Consider the following 27925-nt stretch of genomic DNA (forward strand, 5'->3'; position numbering starts at 1 on the left):
TTATTCACTTTCAATATAATATATATATATATATTGTACCTTTATGGACATGTATATGACAATGTTATAATAATATATTGTGATATATCTATAAATATATAAAGTAATTTTTATATAAATTGTATAGATGTTTCAGTATCGCAGTATATATATATTATATAGTATAGATACTACTTTATTAGCTACAACTTATACGACGAGATGAAGATAAAGTCTTTAAATAACAAATGTTCAAGGTATACAGTTTATAAACATTTTATTGGAATGACGAATAAAATTGTAATTCCAACAGATACATTGTTTTTTTCTCGATGAAATTTGAACGAATTCGCACGGATTGAATAATTCATTTATAACAAAACCTAATATATATATATAAGTATTATTATTAATTAACATTTTTTTTTTCATTATCAGAACAATGAAATTCGACTTGGACTCATCAATAGATAGGTATTTAAAAAACGTTTTGTCATGTAACATTCAACAAGCCCCGAGGAATTACACCACAAATACCTTCAGCACCCGCAACAATTATTTTGCGCTTGGAATCGTTTAATACTTTAATATATCATTCGCGGAGGTGGGGTAACGAATTATTACATAGACTGTAGACGGTTTCTTTATTGTCCTTCTATATTCGCTTTTTTTTTTTTTGCTTTCAAACCAACCATATGAACCTGCTATACGAGTCTCCCACCAAGAAGGAAAGCCAAAGACCTGTCTCTTTACAGGCCACAGTTGTCTGGCACGCGTGTTGGCGTTCGCTTGTGGTTTAATAATATTGTGTTGTAGACGTGTTCAAATATCAGAGAATGTAAGCCTAGCCGGATTGGATTACTCAAGTCTACGCGATTCGATTAAATATATCAAAGGTAAAATATTTTTATAAATATATGATTTCCAAATTATATACATTTAGGTACTTTCTTTAAAACTTTTCTACTTTAAATTCCCGAGTAGAAATATATCGTTTTACAAATTTCCTTTTATAAACACTTAAGCACTAGTGTCATCTATATATTTTGTTCAACTACAAAATATAAAACCTTGAGTTATTTAAACATTTTTTATTAAACTATTAGCGTTAAAGTCTCTCGTGCAAATAAATATTAAAAATATTATTCAGTTGGTTTATAAACATAAATGACATAACATACAATGAAAATACTTATAAAACTTGTAAATAATGAACGTAAAAATATAATAGTTATAAATGATTCATATATTAAATCAAACAAGAAATTGAAAAACGTTTGAATACATAATATTATAGTCATCATTTGACCTTATTAACAGTTAAGAAATATACTCGTGACTCATGGGGCTTAAAATAATTTTTGATTTTCATCTTTTTTTTTTAACGCTAATTTTAACAAAAATCTATTTTACTTTCTTTATATCGAACTATAGGATAGCTTAATTTAACTTAAAAACCTATTATGTTATTATAACTATAAACCTAATACACATTACCTATTTTATGTTTTAATCGTTTGTGTTAAATCTTAATAGGTACAATTCCAAAAGAATGTATGTAGTAATATATAGTATTATAAATGTGTTTCACTAAATCCAACCGCAGAAATATAAAGGAATAAATATCACAAGTACACGATGTACTATAATTTATATTATATATATGTGTGCTATAATATATAGGTGTTGTTATATTCGTTTACAAATAAAATAAGAATGTTCCAACGTTAACAAAATAAAAATAAAGCAATGCACCAATTCCTTAGATTTTTCCTTTCACTCGAACCGACGACCGGAGACCGTTTCACTTTCACGGCTAATGTACCTTGCTTTACTAGACAACAATATTACATTTTACAACACTATATAATACAGACACGTTGTAGCGTGTATAACTCTATCGCTATGCGATACAAATTTTGCGACTACGAAAATGAAACTAACCAAATGTAGTACGAAAGCTATACAGTTCACATCACGAATGCTATTATAATATTGTTCTAGAACTATCGCGTACGTAGAAATTAAGAAAATATAGAAAATGTTTAGGTACCTAATTAAAAAAAATATCACACTACATGTTATAGATTTAAATTTTGAAAACCAATATTTTCAACTACGAAATTAACGAGAATTTGAATTAGTTGAACGTTATTAGTGCAGAAGATGTTTACCATAGCAATCATAGATTCATATGTATCATAGGCGTAGCCAAACTTTTACATAAGTATTATTCCTAAAGTTTGAAATGTTCCAAAAAAGTTATAAAAATAATTTTTATTAATTTAACAAAACTAGTCGAATAATGGAGCACAGATGAGTATCTACTTGCGAGTAATATATTATGATAAAAAAAAAATATATCACTTTGGTGTCAATCATATAACATAATATTGATAAAAACTTTAAAAAATTAATGAAATTTTAGTATAGATTTTAGGGTTCAAATCATAATTTTTATTCAATAACACCAGTCTATATGGAATTTAAAATGTAGCGGAAATTAATACCTATACGAACAGATAATAAAAAATATGTATTTTTTTTAATTTAAATTTTGAATATTATTTTATAACTTAAGAAGTATTATATATAGGAATCAGACAACATAGGCGATAGCAATAATAATAACCATATACCTAATATACCGCGGTAATTTTCGTATTCTAGCGTGGCGATTTTTGTTTAGTTTTTAATTAATTTCATTTGTGTCCATCGCTTTCATTGTCTGTGCGCTATTATAATCATATATTATATTGTAATTCGTAAATCATTGATTTTATTTCAATCCTAATCTCACCCGGAGCCCTACTCCGGACTCAGCGACCCCCCTCTCTAGCGTGCGTCTTCAGGTCATCGCTCTACACAAATCGAATAGTTATTAAGACGTTTTGCGATCGTTAATGGAAAATTAAATACATGTGGAGATATATATGGAAACGAACGCGGTGGTATTCCTATAACACAATTCCTGACATTGACCGTTCTCGTCATTGTTTCGACGACATTGGTATGGTTAGAATCATCATCTTACAATACAGAGTGTAAACCTCGGCCGCGTAGATTATACTTAAAACATCATCATATATTCATGTACTATAAAGAATTATTCTACTCTATTTATTGTACCGACTAAATTAGACCACTGGCATACTTTTCCCTGCATCAAAACGGTTTAAAACCGGTTTAAAAAAAATAAAAAGTGTTTTTGTATTATAAAATCAATTCTTTCTAATTATTACGTTTTAAAATTTAATTAAGAACAATAATCAATATTTTAATTTAAACAAAATTATAAGATACCTACCTAAGATACTATAGTACCATATAAAAAAAATTAAAATAAGTGTATTTATAAAGATTCAGCTTCAAATACTTTGTCTACAGATAATTTAATATAATCTTTAAGTAGATTCAAGAAATTAAATTTTGTAAAAAACAATTTATATAATATAATACTGTATTGATAAAATGATTAACAAAATTCATAATATAAACAATATTCGTATTGAAATAATGTGTATACTTTGTATAAAAATATAAAAGGACAGTCCGTAAAATTAATAAAAATTGATTGACATTAAAATAAATATATTATATTATATCTATTAAGTATTAGATCATAAAATTAGATTACCATTTACCTAAACATTAAATTATTTTTATTTAATATATTTAAAACATTAATTATTTTTTTCCGTTAATTATTAATACTTATTATTACTTATTAGTTTTCAATTATTACAGTATAACAGTATAATAAAACACAAAGTATAAAAATGTTTCTTTTACTAACTTATTGATTACTTATAAATTTTGAATACTAAAAGTAAATTAATATATAAATTATATATATTTTAAATTTAGTCTACCGAACGGTCGTGCCAAATTACTGGACACCTGTATTAGAACGTTATTTTATTGCATCATTCTATCCTCACGACATTAGTCTAACGTAGTGATGTAACATATATTTTTCAAGATTGTAGGCAGTAGTAATGAAGTGAGCAAATTCTTATAGTATAGGTCGTGAGCGGGTCATATTATGTAGGTACTCGTTTTTACAAATGACTTATGTCTAATACATATAAATATAATACACCACTAATTTCTCTCTGCTTATTGTCTATCCTTGAAATATAATTCACGAGATATCAGTTGTAAACTTGTTACTTTAAACACGTCGAATTTGAATTAAAATAACAAGTTCAATATAATGTCAGATAAATTAATAAAATACAACATTGAAGGAAATTAAAGTATATTTTGACTCCACGTGTATCGGTTTATTGAATGGAAACTTTGTAATGTACTTATGGTATTTTGTTATGATATATTTTACTGTTAATTGGATACCACATACTGCATGTGGGGGGATTCTTCTTTTTCCATTAGGAACCTGTACGTAAGTCGCGTGTGTCCGATTCTCAATGGTTTTAGAACCGATTCTTCTTTTATTTTTAAAGAAGTATTTATCCACCTTATGGTTCTTCTTTTTATTGTGTTGAGTTGGATGGTATGTTGTTTCCATGCGTTAAGCCATTTATTATTGGTTATATTATTTATGTGTTTTTTAAGGTTTTTGTAAGATGGTCCTGATATATGTAGTTTTGAATTGAGAATTTGTGGCAGCAATCTTAGCCTGTTAGTTAGCTAGTTCATTTCTTTTAATACCGATGTGCCCGAGGACCCACATGAGAGCGATTTTTTTGTTTTTGGGTAAAGCTTCATTTAATTTGTTCAGTATTTTTATTGCAATGTCTCCGGGTTTAAACTGATTTTTTAAACTATTTAGTGTACAAAGGGAGTCGCTGCATATTATATGATTGGGATGTTCATCGTCTAAGATTGCTTTAATCGCCTCGAGTATCACTATTGCTTCAGCCGTATATATGGAGCATTAACATTATTAATTGGAGTGTAGAGCTGACATTGAATGTCTCTTCCACTCCTATTTCATTGCTGTATTTATATTACTATTAACGTCTCTATTTTTAATTTCGTATTTCTAGTCCTGTGAATTGTAATGATTGCTTAATCATTTATTTATTATTTTACATCAATATGTATATTTACATATAATACATTTTTTGTTTGATTTCTAGTTTTATAAAATATATAAATTTAGTGACTGGTGACATTTCTCTTATCGGCTTTTGGCTGAAATAAGAAAAAATATATATGTAGATATAAACATTTTATCTATACATAGTTTATTTTATTATAACATATTTATATATATTTGACTGATGTCTAAGTAATTATTTTTTTTGTTTACTTGATCTAACTTAGCTTTGATGCTTTTTTTTATAAACATTTATTTTAAATAAATAAAAATTTTAATTGAAATATTAAATTAAGTTTTTTTGCAGTTTTTTTTATATAGTACAATATAATGCATAATTATAGTGATAAAATATAATATAATATATATAGTGCATAAACAATTATCATTTTAAATTAAAATAATTTAAAATAGGTTATTTTTAATTTTTTTTTTTTTTATTGGTGTTTAAACACTATAAACATTTATTATTCAACTTATATTAACTAAAATTAGGTTATTTTTACAATTTTTCGTTTTTTTTTAATGCAATAATACATAAACAATTATGATTTTAGCTTAATATACTTAAAGTAGGTTATAATATCTTTACACATTTTTTTTTCGAATGAATGAATGTACATTATTTCCTTATACTAACTTAGATAACATAGATTAATGTTATTATTATTTTTTATACGATACTTCCATATTGTTGTATCAATACTATTTTTATTTCTACATAATTAATTTAATACATTATTATGGTATCTCATTCTATAAATATATATATATGTATGTATGTTTATTATTAGTATACTTGCTATATTGACTGAATTTTCTTTTTTTATAATATTTAATTTTTGTAGTGCAATATCATCTTTATTTTATTTTAGTACATATTAAATATACCTATTAATATATATTTTTGTAATTCAACTAATTCTAATGTTTATGTATAATTTCATGGTTTGCATTGATGTTTACAATTTTGTGTTTTAATTTAAACGTCATACTTGAAACAAAAAATTAAAATCACGTTTAAAAATATAATTACGTTAAACGGAAAGATCAAATAACGTTTGAAAGTTCAATAACATTAAAATTTTATAACGTTATACACGATAACGTAAAAACTATATGTATTATTATAATTTAATTAATTTAAGTTCAGTATTTGAATGAGTTTCACTACTTATACTAGGTACCTTATAAAATTAGAAATTATGCTTATAATAAACATTATTTTTGTAATATAATTATCTGTTTCATTTTTAAACATAATTTTAAATTGTTTTCAGCGCAATGACGTCTCTTCAGCGTTTGTCGTTCGTTCCATCCGTGAATAACATGTCTCACCAAAGACTTCACGACAGTGAAGAAAATTCTTCAGACGATGACGAAAATTCACCTTTAACCCAAGACTTATATGGTGGAAGGTATTTAATATATAATAATATAACGTAATGTTATCAAAAATAAATTGATTTTATAATTTAATGAAATTATTTTAGTCAAAGGACTTTGGCAGATACTAAAGCATGGGACGTTTTTCGAGATTTGCCTCCACGCAGTGACAGTGGATCTATGGCTAACCAAGCATGTCTCGAATTTACTATACGTGTGCTGAAAATCCTAGCATATTTGACCACATTCATTGTTGTCCTATGCTGTGGCGTTATTTCCAAAATTAGTATGTTCTTCATGACATCTCAAATCAGGTCCGACCGTGTTGTCACATTCTGCAATAAGGACCTAAGTAATTACTAATTATTATAAGTGATTATTTCAACTTACGGTTTGTAATCAAGTATTTAATCAAATTGTCATTTCTTTTTTCATAGGTCGTGATAAATTTTATGTTGTCAACCTTCCAACGGAAGAACGTGTAGCATGGATTTGGTGTTTGCTGTTAGCATTTATCGTCCCAGAAATTGGAACTCTAATAAGATCATTGAGAATTTGTTTTTTCAAGTCGTGTAAAAGGCCTCCTTTATTCGATTTTGTTTTTGTGCTCATTATGGAAACTCTTCACGTATTTGGCTTAGTTTTGTTTGTGTATGTCGTACTACCAAATTTAGACGTCGTCAAAGGTGCGATGCTTACCAATTGTCTTTGTTTCGTACCAGCTTTGCTCAGTAAGTTAACTATTTTTCAAATTAATTTATAGAACAATCAAAAAAAAAATTCAATTTTACAGATTTATTGTCAAGAACAACGAAAGGTTGTAAAACAAATTCGGAAAAGTCTGAAGTATACGCTAAAGTCTTAATGGATGTAATTGCTGTAGGATCACAAGCCACTGGTTTCTTTTTATGGCCTTTGTTACACCCGGAAAAGCAAATGAATAACCTTGCAATCCCAATTTCAGTATTTTGCATTTCTTGTGGTTATTGGGAAAATTATACAACCAAAAATACATTTTTTGGTAGGCTATATTTGAAATAATATCTATGAAATATTTTAAATATAACATTATAGCAAATTTGTTTTTGAATTTTTAGGATTTATGAAGTTTGCATATCATATAAAAGACCGAATGAGAAAAACGCGTTATTTCATATATATGCTAATGTCTGTTTGGAAAATGTTATGTTTCATGTGTTTCATGTTGGTTGTTATGTTCTTTAAGGGTGAAAATGTTAGTCAAATCTTTTCATTAGTCAACGCTGGATTCTCACAACACAAAATACAAGTTCTCGAGGTAATTTTTAACAATAAAAATGTTTGCAATTTATATTAAGGTTATTATTTAGTTTACGTATTATTTAGGTAAATCAAGTAACACGAAGTGGAACAATTTTACCAGACCTTGCTGATATAGTTACAACTGGAGATTCAGTTGACATTGATGCAGAATACGTAACTGCCCTACACGTACTTCTTTTACAAATTATTTCGGCATATCTTTGTTATATATTCGGTAAATATGTTCAATATTAATAAAATCGCTAGTGACCAACAATTAATAATTATTATACACTTTCTATAGTTTATTATACATTAATAACTGACGTTTTTAAATCTTTCACAGGTAAATTTGCTTGCAAAATTATGATTCAAGGATTTAGTTATGCATTCCCAGTAAATCTAACAGTACCAGTCACAATGTCTGTATTAATAATCGCGTGTGGCTTGCGTCACGACGACCCTTGTTTTTTCCATAACTCTATTCCAGATTATTTATTTTTCGATTCACCTGATGTCAATTTCTTGAATAATTTTATCACTAAGGAAGTAAGTTACTTAAATCAATATTGATATTATAGTCTAAGAAATTATTGTAATGATTTTTAGCACGTATGGGTATGGCTATTGTGGCTTCTATCTCAAACTTGGGTAACGTTACATATTTGGACACCTAAGTGTGAACGTCTAGCAACTACTGAAAAGCTTTTTGCTAGACCTATGTACGATTCTTTGCTGATAGATCAATCATTGGGAATGAACAGGAGATGGAACGACGAAAAAGATGTAAAAACTGAAGTAAGAATTTTTAATTGATTTAAGTTTAAAGTAGTTAATTTAACATTATTTATTCATCAAGGACTTAGCTGACCGAGATAAAGAACCAGACGAATATTATGAAACAATATCTGTGCATACAGATGTAAGCAGTACAGCCCCTAAGACTGTGAAGAAATCTGACAGTATTACTAGAATTTACGCTTGTGCGACTATGTGGCACGAAACACACGAGGAAATGATGGAGATGTTAAAGTCGATCCTCCGAATGGACGAAGATCAATGTGCCCGTCGAGTGGCCCAGAAATATTTGCGAGTAGTTGATCCGGACTATTATGAATTTGAAAGTTGGTTAAATTTTCTGCGTATTATGTAAAATGATCTAATTCTAAAACATAATTTATTCAGCTCACATATTCATGGATGACGGGTTCGAAATCAGTGATGAAAACGATGATTGGAATCAAGTGAATAGGTTCGTGAAGCTTCTAGTTAGTACAATTGACGAGGCAGCAACTCACGTGCATGAAACAAATATACGCATCAAACCACCAACTAAGTATCCTGCTCCGTATGGTGGCCGTTTAGTATGGACGTTACCTGGAAAAACTAAGCTTACCGTACACATCAAAGACAAATCCAAAATACGACACAGAAAACGATGGAGTCAGGTTATGTACATGTACTACTTACTTGGCCATCGATTAATGGAATTGCCGATTTCTGTTGAACGGAAAGAAGTCATTGCGGAAAATACGTTTTTATTGACGCTCGATGGTGATATTGATTTCCAACCACATGCGGTCAGGCTTTTGATAGATTTAATGAAGAAAAATAAAAATTTGGGAGCCGCCTGTGGAAGAATCCATCCAATTGGAGGAGGTAATCCTCAATATTAAATTTATTATGAACCCAATTTAATTATATAATGTTTATTTATTTTTTAGGTCCATTGGCGTGGTATCAAGTTTTCGAATACGCCATTGGTCATTGGCTCCAAAAAGCTACTGAACACATGATCGGTTGCGTTCTTTGTAGTCCTGGGTGTTTCTCACTATTCAGAGGCAAAGCTCTTATGGACGATAACGTGATGAAAAGATATACATTAAAATCTGATGAAGCCAGACATTACGTGCAATATGATCAAGGTAAATAACATTTATTATCATTAAAAATTAGAACAAATTGTAATTAAATTACATTTAATATTTAGGCGAAGACAGATGGCTGTGTACATTGTTATTACAGAGAGGATATCGAGTAGAATATTCAGCTGCTAGCGACGCGTATACTCACTGTCCGGAAAGCTTCAATGAGTTTTATAACCAGCGAAGAAGGTGGGTACCGTCGACAATGGCGAACATCATGGACTTGCTTATGGATTACAAGAAAACGATTAAAATAAATGATAATATTTCAATGCCCTACATCAGCTACCATGTAAATATTTTTGTCGATATAATATATCTAATGAGCGATTTTTTTTACTAATTTGACATTCAAATACTTTCAGATCATGTTAATGGGAGGTACCATTTTAGGACCAGGAACTATATTCCTTATGTTGGTGGGAGCCTTTGTGGCTGTGTTTCATATTGACAATTGGACCAGTTTCTATTATAATATTATACCGATAGTATTGTTTGTTTTCGTATGCTTCACATGCAAATCAAATATACAGGTAAATTATAGTTAGTAGTTTTATAATAAGTATTTAATAATACCAACTAATAATAATTAATTATTAACTAACAATATTATTTAAAAAAATAAAGTAAGCATTTTAATGATTTTTTTTTGTCCATAGCTATTATTGGCGCAAATTCTATCAGCTCTATACGCGTTAGTGATGATGGCCGTTATTGTCGGTACAGCTCTACAGCTGGGCGAGGACGGTATCGGATCGCCATCTGCAATATTTTTAATAGCCATGATGAGTTCGTTTATAATAGCAGCTCTTCTTCATCCACAAGAGTTCTCTTGTATTATATACTTCGGTATATATTGGCTATCCATTCCATCTATGTATTTGCTTTTAATATTGTACTCCATTATTAATCTCAACATTGTCACATGGGGTACGAGAGAGGTTCAAGTAAAAAGAACTAAAAAAGAAATGGAAGCAGAAAAAAAAGCTGCCGAAGAGTCAGAAAAGAAAAACAAACAAAAGTCAATGCTTGGGTTCTTGCAAAATTGGGATCCTAACGAGGACAACGAAGAGGGGTCGTTTGAACTATCATTCGCTGGACTTTTCAAATGTATGTTTTGTACTTATCAAAAACCCGTAAACGAAGGTCAACAGCTAGTGAGAATAGCTGATTCATTAGAAGGTCTAGGTAAACGAATGGATCACATCGAAAGGTGAATGCTACAATATACTATTTATGAATGTACATTAATGTGGGTATTTTTATAATAGGGGTATGATAGATCCAACATCAGTGAACCGTAAGAGAAACGCTTCGACCAGTAGCGTTCCTCATCAGATTGCTTTAGACCCGGTCCAAGAAGAAAATTCCCAGAATGAACACTCGGATACAGAGACTGATGAAGAATCTTTAGGTGACCGTTAATATATTTACATGTTTATAATCAGTTTGGTTATAAAAACATTGTAACATATTTTTATTCCATTACAGAACCCAAAGTAGAACGTAACGATGACATCAATCCTTTCTGGATTGAAGACAAAGCTCTGCGAAAGGGTCCAGTGGCGTTTTTATCCACAGCTGAACAACAGTTCTGGCGGGATCTGATCGACAAATATTTATATCCGATCGATGAAGATAAAGATGAAAAGGCTCGAATTGCATCAGACTTGATCGAGCTGAGAAACAAATCGGTATTCTCGTTTTTCATGATCAACGCTCTGTTCGTACTCATCGTTTTTTTGCTACAATTGAACAAGGATAAACTTCATTTAGACTGGCCGATCGGCGTTAAGACAAATATAACGACTATTGCAGAGACGTCTGAGGTAAAAATTACACTATTTTTTAAATGTTTTATTATATACAACATAGTTATATTATAAAACGAAACGATTACAGATAATTATTAGCAAAGAGTACTTACACTTGGAACCCATAGGTTTGGTGTTCGTGTTCTTCTTCGCGTTCATTATAGTAGTTCAATTTACCGCCATGTTGTTCCATCGATTCGGTACTTTGTCTCACATACTTGCCTCGACGGACCTAAACTTATGCTGCAACAAAAAGGTAAATCCAGATGGTGACTTTTTTTCGATAAATTTTTTATCAATTTATAAACGCTCACCGTTTCTCTGTTTCAGACTGAAGATTTGACCCACGATGGTCTACTAGACAAACAAGCAGTCGTCATCGTCAAACACCTCCAACGTTTGAGGGGTATTAATGGCGACTACGATAATGAGTCCGGATCCAGTGGTGATAACGCCGTGGGCCGCCGTCGAACAATTTACAACCTAGAAAAACAAAGGCAAAAGACTCGAACAATTGGTACACTGGACGTGGCTTTCCGCAAGAGGTTCTTACAGATGAAAATGGGAGAGGACGAAGATGAACCACAAGGTACGATAATACCTCCTATATATTATACAGGCATTTTTAATTTAACTAATATCCACGCCGTATCGAAATATTAGAGGCAAATTATAGTCAGTGATTCAACTTTCGAAATGGCCCCATGCTAAAAAAAAATAGAGGTCCATAACTACAGTTAGGTAATTGAGTAAATATGATTATTAAAATTATTTTCCTTTAAAATTTATTATTTCTAAAAATACATATAATACCAAGTGAATATAAATAAATCATTACCAAAATTAATAAAACTTCAATTATAAATTATATGGTATTGAAATTGGTTATTGTTAAGTCTAATTAGCAATTATCAACTCGATTTTTGTCTTTAAAAGTATTAGACGCCTATTTAAACTTGCATCGCGTGTTTATAGACAAGTACAAAACACATTCTGATTTTTGAAACTCAGAAACAGTTGTTTATAATCACTATTCGTTTACAGGTGGCACGCCGGTTTTGGGCCGAAAACTGACGATGGGCAAAGAAGTTCGACAAGCACTCGAGGTGAGAAGACGGTCCATGCAGGCGGAGAGGCGTAAATCTCAGATGCAAACGCTAGGAGCGAGCCACGCGTTCAACCAGACACAGCGGCAATCGAACGCGGGAATCAGCGTTAAGGACATATTCAAGGGTAGCCAAAACCTGGCATACGAGCGCGACGACGGTGATGGAGACGACCGACTACCCATGCACGCCATCAACTGAATCAACCTAACCGACAGCGGATGAGAGGGAGAATGAGCCCGGCAGACGGGGGTAAAAACGATCCCTCCCAACGGAGCGTTTCTAGTCAAAAAAACAAATCACAACACGAAGCGTGATCATCGTGGATCTTCTACACAAAATATTATAATATCATTTAGATTTGTTTTACCCGCCTACGGTCTCTTTTCCCCCTTGTTTGCCGAACTGCTCGAGCCGGTGCATCGCGGTCCGTGGTTGAAAACCTAAATCGAAAACAAATTTCAGCACCGAACTGCCTATACCTAGCTATTATATGTTGGCTCTTACACAGCCCGGACGTGTTTCTTAAAAGTACTCGTCAATGTGATATACATACTTGAATTACTTAATTTTTCTATTATATAAATACATTTTTTAGTATACTTTACCATGACATGAAAAATAACTATGTACACAATAAACTATTGCTCATTTTGTACTACAGTTTACGTTTTGCTCTATTGTTTTGCTTTCATTTGCATACCTACCGTTAAAATAACGTTGTACCGTCTACACTATAATGCATCAATATTGATCAACGGCTTTTATAGACTATATCATTTACAGTGAATGCACTCAATGGTGATAAGTTGTAAAGATTTAAGTAACAGTAAGTAGGTAACTACTATTATTGATTAGTTAAATTATAATTAAACTAGTTGTTCCGTCACGGCGTTGTCCGTGTAGTAGATGCGTTAATAATGTGTGAAGCTCACGTCGATGAAACGGTTTTCAAAGTGTATTCGAACAAATACGTGTTTAACAGCCGCAAGATGCAATTGAAGTGAAATAGGTATGTCAGACGGCAGCGGCGTTATTATTTAGAATGTACTATATTATATATTTGTTGGTTTAATAAAGAATTCCAGTCGACCCTATCTAATATAGTTGCATGTATTTTTATGAATCCACTGAGGAAAAACATATTCTCATTTCTCAATATAACTTAATCGTCTTTATCAAAAAGTAATATAATATAGTATGTTATAGTCATGTACCTTACCTATAATTTTCAGCAGTCAGCAGTACATAAATATTAACCATGCAGTGATGTGGTGAGGTGACGCATATAAAAAACTTTCTGGACACGTAAATTCAAATAAAAAAACGACAAACTTATCTGGTTCGAAAAGAGTTGTCGCTCGTATGATTCGCGGTGTCGAGAGATGTTAATAATGAAACTGGCGCGCATGCACTTGTTGAGAGAAAAGATCTGGTCATGCCGTCCAGGGTCACTGGCGGCCCCATCAAAGGCCTCCGCGATTCCAGAGAATCCCTTGTCTCTGTCCGCATACGGAGAATGTCACACGCCTTGCGCCCTACCGTCACAAAGAGCACATATGAGTCTCTACGTGACCTTACAAATTACAATATAAATCATGAAGGATGTTTGTTGAAATTAACCGCTATCCGTGCGCGACAACTTAACCGTTATTTATTTATAATATTTAAATTTCTAGGTACTTATTCAATTACTACAATTTTATGGTATGTGAGCATATCATTAAAATATACCTACTACCTATACATAGAGTATTACTTTATGGTGCCACATATATTATATGCTATTTCTATGGTACCTCAATGTTATCAAACAATAATGAAAATTAATATAAAATAAAATAAATTATATTATTAGGTTAGCAGCATTGAGTATAGACTATGGTTAGTAGGTATAAAAGGCCCTGATTTAGAGAAATAGAAGCCATGTGCATTATTTATTCTGAGGGCCCTTTTAAACAAACAGTTTTGATAAAAATGAAAAATATATTAAATATAATGTAAGTATTTGAATATATATTTATAATTTATTAAATATAAATGTATTGCTTATTAGTTAGTTATTAGTAATTTATTACTTGCATATAACTTATATTACCTACATTACAAATTAGTAATTACCAGGGCTAGGATTTGTATGCAATAAAAAATTATAAAATATGCATTTTATTTACTAAAATAAATTTTTGTAAGATAAAAACAAAAATATAGTTACAAAAAACTATTTATTTTTTTAAATACATCAGTGATTGGCTGTTTGTCTTAATATAGTATAATCGAGAAATAAAATAAAATAATTTAAAAATAAAATTTATAATTCACATTCACATTCAATAGTGGAAATATGCGTTACATGCTATGACCACATACTTTTTTAAATTTTCGATTATAAATGATCGGTGATTAGATCGTAAATAAGAAATATTTATAATTTAATATTAATATTTCTTATTTAATTATAACCTTGCGCTGATTAAAGTATAAAACTTATTATGTTTGTCAAACATAAATTCTATTTTTATAAATACAATTTTATGGTAAAATAGAGGTATACGATAAAATCTTCAGTCTATATAAATTAATACTACGATCTAATCATCGATAATTTATAATCGAAAATTTAAAAAAATATGTGGTCATAGCATGTAACGCGTATTTCCACATTTTTTGTATTCTTACAATCGAAATATGCAATAATATTAATTTTATTCAATATATGCAATAATATGCATTTTATCCAAAATATGCAAAAACATGCAAAATAAAAACACCACAATTTATCTCATCTTGAGGTGATTCGTGAACATTACTGACAAAATCAATAATCAGAAGTTGCAAAAAAAAACATGCTGTTGCATATAAATCCTAGCCCTGGAAATTACCTACAATACACATTTTTTTCTAGATTTTTTAGCAAATTCTGCAATTACATTATCAAATGTTATTTGTTCGGTAATATCTTGGTTAATGCCAGTAATGATAATTAATCCAATTTTCTTGAATTAAAGACGAGTGCATGCGAGTTTTAATAGGTACGTTTAGGTAAGTGCAGAAAAAAAACGCTCACCACCTACTACAATTCGAGCATTTTATTTTTGGTACAGAAAAAGAAAACGGGAAGAAGGCCCTAAGAATTTGGGAGCTGTGTTTGTGAACGACTTGGACACGCGTAATCAGGGCCTCCTCTCCTATAATTTATTTTGCTATCAATTTTGATCAAATAGGTAGGTACTTTTAATTTTGTTTTAGTTTTAAGCTTTCATAGATGCCTACCATTTATAATTAAAATTAAGATTTTGACTTATAATTTTTGTATTTGTATGGGTATACTTAATATATGCCTAATAAATCGTGCATTTTATGTCAAAAACTCAAAACTATCTTGTGTAATTATATGTGAATAATAAGGGACAACAATTTAAAATTGTTTTATCAAAGATGTAGTGAATACAATTCGAAATCAACAATTTTACTAAAGTAGATTTGGCCAAATTTCCATAATACACATTTTTACAGTATTTGGTAAAAGTAGGTATATCAAGTTCTTAAGAGGTGGTCATCATAATAGTAACATAATAACATGCTGTCTAGTGTCTACGTCTAACTAGCGCTCAACAGTAAATTTTATGTATAAAAATAATCCAGTATATTCTTTGTTTCTAAAATTAGAATAATTAGACCTGTTACCAAATTTAAAGGTTAGAATATTATTAAGTGTCCCAAATTTAAAAGCTTAAAAAATATAAGGGTATCAGGCCAACAATAATATACATATCAAGTTTCCTCCTGATCTCTAATTTAATGTGTACATTGGTTTAAGCTTGTATAACCGTATGCCCGTATAATAATAGGTGTATAATTTTTTATTTTAAGTATTATTTTTAATTTGAGTCTTTCTTGGCTACCATTGAGGCAAATAACATGAGGAAAAATGATTTACATTACATATTTTAACATAAAAGTTGTATCAATAAAATATAATAGCTGTTATACTTAAGTAAAAATATAACTATAGGTACCTACATCATATATGTTAAAATACAATTCTATAAATTTTAATTTCAAATATTCAACTCGCATGAAATTTTATTTATTACTAAGTCAAACGTATATGTATACTTATGTCTTATATTTAACAATAAGACACACAATTATAATAAGTAGAAGAACTGAACAATTAAAGACTATAGTGTCCCAAGTTACTCCTAAGTATGCCAAACGAAAAAACATCAATAGGTAACTTAGAAAATAATGTATAGTGATGTTTTTTTAATTTATTCTACTAACATTAAGAAAAATAATTTTCACAACAAGACTTATATCAAGTAAATTATTATTTAAATGAATCAATATTGGTTTGATGATTTCAAATCTGTTAGTATAGTTATTTTTTTTTTAACTACAATTGACTAGTTTTATTAAATCATACATTTATTTTCTTATTATTTAAATCTTAAATAGTATGAATACATTAGGCCAAGAAGACCTAGAGGTCAGATATTCTTGTTTCTACCTTCTGCTTATGTTAGAATGCAAAAAACATTAACTTAATAATAATATTATATTTTACATCTATAAATTCCCATATCCACATAATCGGTTGTATGATAGCTCTCATTGACATAATATAGGTTAATTGATCATGAATAATATAGGTAGTAATTGCAATTTTTATAATTTAAAATATATAATATTATTGTTGTCAAATACATTATAAATATATGTTGATTTAAATTAATACAAATAGTCAGTTTATTTTAAAAAATGATACTATCAAAACATTTATTATTATTATACTAAAAAAGTTCATTCTTTGGCTAAAAATTGACATTAATAAGAATACATTAAAAGAAAAAAGATGACCAGACATGAGTTAATGATTTTTTTTCTGCACATAATGAAATTAACAAAAAAGTAGCTATTACAACTACTACAACAATAAACTTAAAAGTAATCAAAATCAACAATTAACTGTTATCAGCTATTGTCTACATAACAAACTAACACAATGAAAATATGTATAAATATCATTGGTTATGTTTTAAAAGAAAATATGACAACAATATACTTAAGTAAACTATCTAATGAACACTTCAAAAATTAAGATAAAACATTATACAATTATATCAAATATTTTAAAAACAAAACATTACACATTTTAAGAAAAGCATACAATTATTAAAGACTTAATATTATATTTACAAATGAGTAATAAAACAATCAATGTCAAAACTATTATGGTACAATACTAAAAAACTTAAAAATAAACAATTATACATCAAAAATTTAAGATACCATTATATTAATTTAACTAAATTAGGAAGACCAAATGACTAGAGTTGCATTCCATCCACAAATACAAAACAAACTTATGGAATAATATAAATTAACATTTTTTTTGTCATTTACATAATGAACTAATTTTACAATAATTTATACAACTTTATGAAATGTTAGTACTTTATATGTACATATTTCAAATCTCGTGTTTCAATTTTTGCTTTATCAAATTGGAACAACTACTATTTATTAATATTAAAATATAAGGAATTCCAAAAATCTTAATATGTTAATTTAAAAAAAAAAAATTGATAATATAAATTATTATTTTTAACAACCAGTAATTAATAAAATCAAGTTGGATACTCAGTCATTTAAATATTATTAAAATAATTTGATTTTAATGTTAAAAGATCTTATGGTATATTGCTGCATCAATTATAATTATCACTATCAAAATAGGTACTTTCTGAATTCTGATAACAATTAACTTTGACGTTACAAATTAAATAGAAATTATCAGTTTAATAACACCAAAAATATTAATAAATCTAAGTAATCTCTTAAAGATGTATCATTATAGTTTCAAACCTTAAAAATTTATTATTTATTTAAATGTATTTATGTAACAGTGATTTTAGCAATCCCGTTGAGGACCAACTATCTTAATCAGTATGGGGAAAGCTATCATCATTACATCCATTTATAATATATAACTCATCATTAGGTTCTACTTTGACTTCCTCCGATACAGATGTTCTTGGTCGCTCAGGAGGCTTATGTTGTCCATTAACTATGTTTGGTTTGGTTTTAGATTCTTCACCAATTCGTTCAGTTTTAATAAAGTCTATTAACTGATCACTATGTTTTGAATCTCGAGTCGTTTTAAGATTACTACTTGAAGTGTTAGATGAGATAATAACCTTAGTATTGTTAATTAATCTACTAAATTTGTTAACATTATTTGAAGTAGTACCATCAGTTAGCATATTAGCAATATTTTTTTTACTAGGATTCAATACTTTACGTCTTAATACATAATTTTTAATAACTTTATTATTGATTAATTTTGTTGATCCTGGGGTCACTTTATTACCATTGCAAATTTTGCTTTTTTCAGTATTTTCTACTGATGATTTTCTCCCGATGAATATTTTTTTATTTATTGATGGACTAGAATTTCCATTTGACAGTTTGTCACCTAAACCTTTTTTTAAAACAACCTGTTTTAATTTATCTTGTATCAATTTTGATCCACTATCCTTCGATGACCGTTTATCAGTTACCTTTAACAACTGTCTGGATTCACTTGTATGGGATTCTTTGTTTTTCACTGTACTACTTAAATTAATAGATTTTGTCTTCCCGAGTAATTTATTTTTAGGCATGGATATTATGTTAGGCTCTTTGGAATAATTTTTTTTAATACTGCTTACAGCCACTGATGAACTTTCACTACTGGACGGACTTGAGCGGTCTGTTTTTTGTTGTAATAAATTAATAGCTACAGATAATCTAGTTCTTTGGCGTAATGTGTTACGAATTCTCTTATTGGTCTCAGGGCTTTCTTGAATTAATGGTTTATCATCAGGAAGTTCATTTTTTTCTGTTTTACTTTTTTCAGAATTTTCATCTGGTTCAATCTCTTCATTATCTGAATCAATATGAAGACTGTTAATGGTTTCATCAGAAAAACTACAGTTAGCTTTACCACATTTACATGTGAATAAGCCACCCTTCACTTTCCAGAAAGTGGTACCATAATCATAACTAAAATGATAAAATAAAAAAATATATAAATGTATGGTCTATATCAGGTTATTCATTTTTTTTTGTTTCATGGTTTTAAGTGTTCTAACAATGTAACTTTATCATACTGTATTTAATTATGTCTCCATATATTTTACATTTTTAACTAATTTCCAAATGTTAAAATGTCTATTTTTGTATTATCAATAATTTTAGTTGACTAAGTCAAGGATTTAGTCTAATTATTTCAAATGTGCAACCTATAATTCTTTTTTTTTTGTGGCCATTTGAATTATAAAAAAATTAAATGAAAATTAAGATTAAAAAATAAATACATTACATAATATTTATTTTGTAACTATATTATTGCTAAGTTAGACAGAGATATATTTTGGTTAAATACATATTATGTAAAATGTATATGTAATCTCTCAGAGATAACTAATATTGCATTAATATTATAGATAAAATTATATAAATCAATTTTTAAAATTTATACATTTTTTTAGTAGTATTTAAATGTGAGCACATAGGCACAACTAAGGGGAGCTTGGATTAGCTTAGCCCACCCAGTTTAGTTTTATATGTAAGTGTTAATAATTAATATTAATGGTCTAGGGGCAAAGCCCTCGTGGGTCACTGATATCAATTTAGCCTACCCAGAAATAGAGCTCTAGTTGCGCCTATGTGTGAGCAACTTCATTCATTTATTAATAGCAAAAAGTCTCCTACTAGATCCAAATTAGGTTAGGTTTATTTGAATTCTGTGTTAAAAGTGGCTTTGTTCAAGAATATTTTACATGACTTAAAAAAGAAAATTTAAATACCAAAAACATCATGGAGAAATTATTAATTAGAATTTATTTTTAATTTAAATTATATCTAACAATTAACTTGTTTTTTTTTTTTTGATACTTTGAGTTTGACATGCCTGGTATATACTAATAAATTACAAAATTAAATATTTTTTTAGGTATTACCTTAATTGTTCATTTTTTTTTATATCTTGAACAGCAAAAAATGCTATTCTAGGAAATCTTTTATCATGGTGGTTGATAAATGATCGAACAGACATTAGATTTGGATCACACGAATGATTAATAAAACGTGACACATTGCTATAGTTATAGGCATCAATGCAATATAATTCAGTAGCTCCCTAAAATGAGTTTAAAAATAAATTATTTTCTCCAAAGATAAAAATTAAATTACAAGTTTTTAACTATTAGGTTCATATTTAACTTACAGGATTCTCTAAATTAAACAAATAAGAATCTTCTTTTAAATCATTTGCTTTTTGATCTGTAATTATTTCACCAACATACCTTAAAACATAATACAAATATTATATTTTCAAATTAAAATACATTGATAAATTGTAATTTTGTTCAGTCAAACAATTAGTATACATACTCGCACACAAACGTCCCTCTAGATATTGGTTGTAGTGTTCTTACTCCCCAACCCATATCTTTATGCTTGTATAATTCCAATTTTACTTTTATACCTTTTTGTATTACTCTATTGCCACATCGTTGTTTATGACATCTACAGCGCCAATTACACTCATATAATATAACACTTGGATCTGATAAAAAAAAATTGTATTGAAGTTAATTTTTGTTTATTTTAAATATCTAATAGAATATGTTAAATAGTTACTGAAATAATCAAAATCTGAATTCAATCGCCCATTTTCATCGTACAAACAGTCACCGTTAGCTTGTACACATTTACAATCATTAGTATTACAAGCACCATCACAACTGCAGCTCTAAAATAGGATTTTTTTAACTATACATCATTTCACAGTTCATTGTAACAACAATATTAACTCACAGCTATATGAGACATGGCAGAATCAACATAGTTTCCTACATCGTAACAGTTTTCTTTGATATACGTAAATTCAACAGGTACTTCATCATCAATTTCATTCACACATCTGATTGGAGTATCTTCACAGCCATGAGTTATATCTCTGTATAAACATTTAATACAGTTAATAATTTTATAAGTATTAACAAATAATTAAAAAAAGTAATAGTTTACTTACTCAGAAATAAGAACTGGGGTGGTTTTCACAGCAATAGGTGTTTGAGGCTTCTGAAGTTCTAGTTCAGTATATTCTAACTTAACAGCATTTAATGGTGGAATGACAGTAACCGGTTTACGTTGTTCTGGTAGTACATTTTTTAATATATTATAGCATTTTGAATTTGGAAGACAGAGGTCTATTGGTCTTTTTTTCCCCTTGTTTCTATGCCAAGCCATAGCACCTTTATCTAATAGAAATGATACTATGTCTACAGCATTTTTACGAGCAGCAATGTGTCTAAAAATTATGAATGGAAAAATGTAATGCCATTACATCAGACGAAAATAAAATAAATGTACTAATAGATACTTACAACGCAGTTTCACCAGCTTCATTGAGCATATTTACTTCGGAATCATACTCTACCAAACACTTAACAACTTCAAGACATCCAGAAATTGCTGCCCAATGTAATGCAACATTATTTTCATCATCTGATATCCTTGTATTTGGTTTAAATGAAATAAAAAAACTAAATATGTGTTAAAATTAATAAAAAAAACAATTTGGTAAATTACAATATTTTATTTATTATACTTTACGACATCAATATGACTATTTTCACAAGCCCACACAAGAGGAGTCCATCCCCCATTATCTTTCCAATTTACCATAGAAGGTTGATTATTTAGTATAATTTTACAGCATTCTAACTTTCCATTCTTAGCAGCCAAATGAAGTGAGGTCATACCCTGTATATCCTAAAACAATATTTAATAACAACTAATGAATAACAACACAAAAAGAAGATTATTATTTATTTCATAAAAAAATTAATTATGTATTTCTTATTACTTTGATTTCAGGACTACCATTAAAGTCGATGAGATATTGAACGATATCGCTATGACCACTTTTAGCAGCCATCCTCATTGGGGATTTCATTTTGTTATCAACCCGGTTTGGATCAACACCGGCTTTTAGTAATATATATACAATCATTAGATTTCCTTGTCTACACGCAATATGCAATGCCGTTCGGTTATGATTACTAGGAAATGTGAACATAAGATTGCATTCCGCCCCTATATTTTAACAATGTATATTAATAAAACTTAACAAAAATAATAATTATTCATGTTAAAAATAAATTTACCTAAAATTGATAAAACCCTTTTTATATTATTTGATTCACAAGCTTCATAGAGTCCTTGAACTGAATACCTATTTAATTAAATTACAAAACTTAGTAAACATGAATATTTCAAATAACAATAGAAAACTAGTGAATATAAGCAAAAATAAATTACTTCTTATGAACAACAAACATAATATTATATATAAATATAAATTAAATCACAATTTAAATTATTGAAATATTATTTAAATTTATTAATTATTATTCACAATTAAATATTATCCAATTAAAAGTAATGTAAACTTTCTAATAATTATATAATTATATTATGTTTGCCATTTAGACTAATGTAAAAGATTTATTTTAAATTAATAATAAATTGTTATTATAAATAGAAATAAAATTTATTTAATTATAATGTTATTAAGTATTTGATTATCAGATTTTACTTATTCAAAAAAACTATTAATTCTATCCAAGTCATATTATATAAGTACAATTACATGATATCTATTAAACAGTAAATAACTATTAACAATTGAAAATTACGAATAATTATAGAATATTTTGTTTTGTAATTGAAAAATGGATTAGGTAAAATGGCCGTATGCCCACATATTTTATTTTTATTTATTTATTTATAAAATATAACATAAACAGATTATCATACATTTAGAGAATATAATATATTTAAGTGAGTGTATACAATATGCGCGATTAATATACCTCCTCTGCCAATTAACCACTGCACTTACTAATTAATAACTGCTATTATAAAAATTATTTTTAATAACTTACTTAGTACGTTTGGTATCAACAATTTCATCCTTAAGTTGTTGCAAATATTTAGAAAATTCATGTATATCAATTTCTGGTGGACAGTTGAGAGTACTCAATTTTATTTTTCCCACTTCAACAGTAACATGTGATTTAAAATCTTCTCTATGCTGGATTTGTTTCTTAGATGGAATTACAATTTTTTTCAGTTCAAAATCATATACATCAGGATCACCACAGTGTAGACAACCCCTATCATTTTGATGACAACCAATGTGAAAAAAGTGTTTATTTTTGCACATCATAAATATTCCCTAGAAAATAAGTAAAAAAACAATTATAATTATTATAAATCTCAAATATCTTTGTTAAAATTAAATATAAATAAAAAATTATATTTATATTTATATATTAATAATAAAAATTATACTTCACCTCTGAGCAAAACCGTCCACAACGTGGGCAACTGTGGTGTAAAAAAAAGCGCCTCATATGATGTTGACAGTATGTGACATAAGGTAGAGCAACATTTGCTCTCAACATAGGCATATTGCCATATTCATCTAAGTGAGAAGCTAAATTCTTACATGCATAAACCTTTCCATCCATACAATCATGAGCTTTACATGTAATTTTTCCTTCATCAACTATTACTACTTGAATATTTTCTTGACACAAACATAAATGAATTTCTTGTATTTCAAGACCACTGTCATTTATTTTATCTGTAAAAATAATGTGTCAAGTATAAAATATGAATAACATTAATACCAAATAAAAAAACAATATTTTAAATATTTAAATTTGATTTTATACAGTAAATTAATCACACTAGACCTAAGAAATATCTATCTTTGATTTATAAATAAGATTATTAATTAGATAATTAATTAAATATCAATAAATCAAGATCAGCCAAGACTAGACCTGGTCAAAGTTTTATTTTACTATAGACTGTATATATAATTGACAAATAACTACTAAAAAATCAAAGCAAATTAGCATCAAATAAATGGCCTGTTTACCATAGTTAAAAATATATATTTTTTTTTCTATAGTTAAATTTAATTTGTCATTAATTTATTATACCTTCTGCATCAATGGTTGAGATACTAGTATCCATATCATCCTGTTCATTTCTTTCACTAGACATTAATGTGCCTATATCGCTACAAACTAAAAACAATACATTTCAATATAGTGGGTATATCATACAAAAATTAAATTCAATTCAAATAGTATACCTGAAATAGAATGTCTTTCCGAGTTAGTTTCTGATGAGTCCACATCAAAATTTGTAAGATCAGAGTTCACTTGATTACAAATAGCTTTCTTCATTTTTTGTCGTTCTTTTTGTACAATTTTTTTTTTAAAAATATTATACCTTCCACCTCTAAAGAACTTTTTTTTCTTTTTTTTATGATCAGTAATAGTTTCTTCATTTATTTCTTCTTTGATTGGTACATATTTAATATCCTTCTTTTCTTTCTCATTTGGAGGTTGTGTTGTACTAACGGGAACAACATTAACTTCATTTGTAACTTCTTCATGCTCTACTTTTATTTTCTTAGGTAATTTTTTTTTTGAATTCACATCAATACTGAATGTTCTTTCTTTTCGAGCAATAGCAGATTTCAACACTGATTGATTACTATTGTTAGATCTTCTTGAAGATCTTTTGAGAGGTATAACTTCAGGGCTGACATTGTTAACTTGTTTTTTCCTTTTCGGGCTATTAGAACTATATTCAGTAAGATTACTAGAACTGACATAAGAATCGGGTTTATTTTCATTAGGCCTCAACGTCAAGATAATTCTAGGTTTTTCTTGTTCAGTTTCATCAGAATTATTTGTAGTCGACGTACTATCAACTTCAGACTGGTTTTCATACATTTTCTTTCTAGATCTGATACTAGCTACTAACTCTTCGTCTACTTGTCCATTTAACTTGAGCATGAGTTCTGCAATCTCATCATCGGGGCTTTTTGCTACAGGAAATTCTTCTTTTATAGTACTTTCAACTACACTTGTTGTCACCATATTTTCTTCATTAGCCATGTCATCATTATCTGAATCTCCTTCATTGCTGAATCGACTTTTCATTCTAGATAATATCTCCTGAATGTCAGGCCTACTAGGCTTTCTATCTTTTAAGTGGTTCATGCTTATAAATTCAGTAACTGTAAGTTATCTCTGAAAAAATAAATTTTTAGTTAAGTATATTAATCTAAGTGTCATTAACTATAAAGAATAAACAAAAAGATATGTTCAATACTATCAACTCTGAAAACTATTTAAACATAACTTAATAATACTAAATTATATAAAATAGATGATAACAGCAAAATATTCATAGTAAATGCATGTTATCATTTAATAGGTACTGATTTGATCAATTGAATTGCAAACTTCAAACATTTAAATATACTTATAAAACTTTTTGCAAGTACCTAAAATTTCAATAAAAAATAATAGAATAATGGAAAATGTTCTATTTTGCTAAATTGTTTCCAGAAATGTACATCAAACAACAAAATATGATTAATAATAAAAATACATTAATGTTTTGTTTTAATTTGCTCAAACAATCTAATTAAAGAATCGATTATACTGGATATTCTATTGAACTTTATTGCTCAATTTATGAAAAATAAAAGCTAACTAGGTAGGTATTTTAACATTAAAATTTTATTTCAAATAAATTGATTACTTTTATTCTTCTAAAAATGATAAAAATTACTAAGTAATTGAGTAATGATTTATAGTATCAGTGAGCACAATTACATTTATCTGCCTGTACTTAACCTTGTACATTTTAATTGATTCGGATGAAATAAAAATTGTGACTGAGCACTGAAATGACTAGGTAGGTATGCAGTCAAGACTTAACTATCAAAAATGTCATCCTTATCTTTTGCTTGTGTAAATTAAATAACAGCTAGATAAAGATTAAATAATTTCTTGTGAAAAGCCTATATACAAGAATCGTAAACTATGCACTGACAATATATACATCATAATATGAACACAAAGACATAACTGACTTGTGGATCAGATTGATAGCAGACGTTTAATAGGTGCGTCATGAGTAACAACAAGAAAACAAAGGTATACGATACAAATGGTGATCGCGTCAACAGTATTTAGAAGGCTGTTATATGTTTGACCAATATGAAAACATATTCAGGTAATTGCAGTGAGGTTAAATAATAATAAACAATTTAATTAAGGCGAAATCCCAAGTCCATTTGGCACCAGCAACCACTCTGTACACGTTGAAAAAAGCACACAGAAAAACAAGGAGAACAAGGAGAACAAGAAGAACAAGAAGGACAAAAAGAACAAGAAGAACAAGAAGAAGAGCAACAACAAATCACTTACGGTTCTTCTTAGGCGTCCATGGTTTCCAGACCTCCAACGTTCACAGTGGATTGGCTTCAGTGGCCTAGGAAACTTACGCAGCGGACTTGCTTGGACATGCCTTGGACGTGGAACACGGAAAAAGCTCGATGGAGATATGCGAAATCGGCCCGAAGAGCAGCGGACGACTGTGGTGCGTGCGGGACAGCGCGGCGGGGGCGGCGCTTTCGGCGGCGCTAAAGACGTAACGACGCAAACGGCGGCGGCGAAGATGTTCTTCGGTGAACGAAAACACGCATGATCACCGATCGGTACATGTAATATCGGGCCGCACTGTTGCCAACCTCGGCGGGTCTCGGTACCGTGTTTTCCGTATATAATGTGTATAATTATATATCACTACCACTATATAGGTACGTCTATATACTTACCACCGTGAATTATTATTGCCGAGCTTTCGCGCGACTGCTCGGCGGAACTGAACGGCCCGCGTGGCGGTATAACAAGTGGGCGCGCACCCGCTGCCAACGTCGTCGGTGGGTCGTCGCTATGTATTACGGTCGTCGGACGGCCGAGACCCCTCCCTGCCCCTTCGACGGACTTTCATCGGTCCAACCACAACAGACGTCTTCAGCAGAATAATAATATGCGAATGCTGCCTCCGCCGTGCGTAATAATATTATGATCGAAATTTTAGTATTTTCTCGTAGTCGCCGTGCCGATGACTGATGAGCACTCGTCATCTATTGGGCAGAATCCGTTCCGGTCGGCGGTGATATCCTACTGCGCGGATCGCCGAAGAACGCGCGGAGACTCGGAGCACCAGTCATTGCAGCTGGTACCTCCATCGTTTTGGAACCACTGCGATGTAGGTGTAAATTGCTGTGCAATCGCGTCATCCAACGCGCGCCATTCGTATCAATTAATAATATATTATATTGTGTTAAAATTAATGTGTCGTCGTCGTGAGTCGTTACTCGCAACGAGCAATATAATAATTTATCATATCGTAACGATTTACCAACAG

At 29.3% G+C, this 27925-nt stretch overlaps 2 protein-coding genes across 2 annotated transcripts; one reads left to right on the plus strand and one right to left on the minus strand.

Annotated features, from left to right (window-relative positions):
* The first annotated feature begins 740 nt into the window (after nt 1–740).
* Nucleotides 741–13219, plus strand: LOC113553811 (chitin synthase chs-2). The gene is made up of 20 exons (XM_026957352.1): nt 741–875; nt 6325–6462; nt 6538–6782; nt 6868–7161; nt 7224–7451; nt 7528–7727; nt 7796–7946; nt 8058–8260; nt 8321–8509; nt 8571–8835; nt 8897–9370; nt 9436–9636; nt 9702–9928; nt 10002–10169; nt 10296–10849; nt 10908–11050; nt 11128–11465; nt 11539–11706; nt 11781–12039; nt 12495–13219. Exons 2-20 carry the CDS (start codon nt 6329–6331, stop codon nt 12755–12757), a joined length of 4704 nt encoding a protein of 1567 aa, XP_026813153.1. The 5' UTR covers nt 741–875; nt 6325–6328; the 3' UTR covers nt 12758–13219.
* Nucleotides 13220–18156: 4937 nt separating this feature from the next.
* Nucleotides 18157–27910, minus strand: LOC113553153 (histone-lysine N-methyltransferase EHMT2). The gene is made up of 16 exons (XM_026956329.1): nt 26920–27910; nt 24783–25731; nt 24628–24714; nt 23974–24263; nt 23560–23852; nt 22780–22847; nt 22479–22708; nt 22221–22384; nt 21997–22155; nt 21642–21920; nt 21425–21566; nt 21248–21359; nt 20999–21173; nt 20832–20910; nt 20566–20744; nt 18157–19606 (listed from the first exon to the last, which is right to left on the minus strand). Exons 2-16 carry the CDS (start codon nt 25699–25701, stop codon nt 18502–18504), a joined length of 4281 nt encoding a protein of 1426 aa, XP_026812130.1. The 5' UTR covers nt 25702–25731; nt 26920–27910; the 3' UTR covers nt 18157–18501.
* Nucleotides 27911–27925: the final 15 nt, after the last annotated feature.

Source organism: Rhopalosiphum maidis, chromosome 2 (genome assembly GCF_003676215.2).
Source record: "Rhopalosiphum maidis isolate BTI-1 chromosome 2, ASM367621v3, whole genome shotgun sequence".
In the NCBI taxonomy this organism is placed as follows: domain Eukaryota; kingdom Metazoa; phylum Arthropoda; class Insecta; order Hemiptera; family Aphididae; genus Rhopalosiphum; species Rhopalosiphum maidis.

Bases quoted from the DNA above. Each gene is read 5' to 3' on its own strand.
- LOC113553153 (XM_026956329.1), bottom strand. From the start codon at position 25,701: ATGAACCACTTAAAAGATAGAAAGCCTAGTAGGCCTGACATTCAGGAG. The intron at 24,715-24,782 runs GTATACTATTTG...TATTGTTTTTAG, and splicing joins GGAAAGACATTCTATTTCAG to TTTGTAGCGATATAGGCACA. The intron at 22,156-22,220 runs GTATAATAAATA...ACACATATTTAG, and splicing joins AGTCATATTGATGTCGTAAA to TTTTTTTATTTCATTTAAAC.
- LOC113553811 (XM_026957352.1), top strand. From the start codon at position 6,329: ATGACGTCTCTTCAGCGTTTGTCGTTCGTTCCATCCGTGAATAACATG. The intron at 7,162-7,223 runs GTAAGTTAACTA...TCAATTTTACAG, and splicing joins TTTCGTACCAGCTTTGCTCA to ATTTATTGTCAAGAACAACG. The intron at 11,051-11,127 runs GTGACCGTTAAT...ATTCCATTACAG, and splicing joins GACTGATGAAGAATCTTTAG to AACCCAAAGTAGAACGTAAC.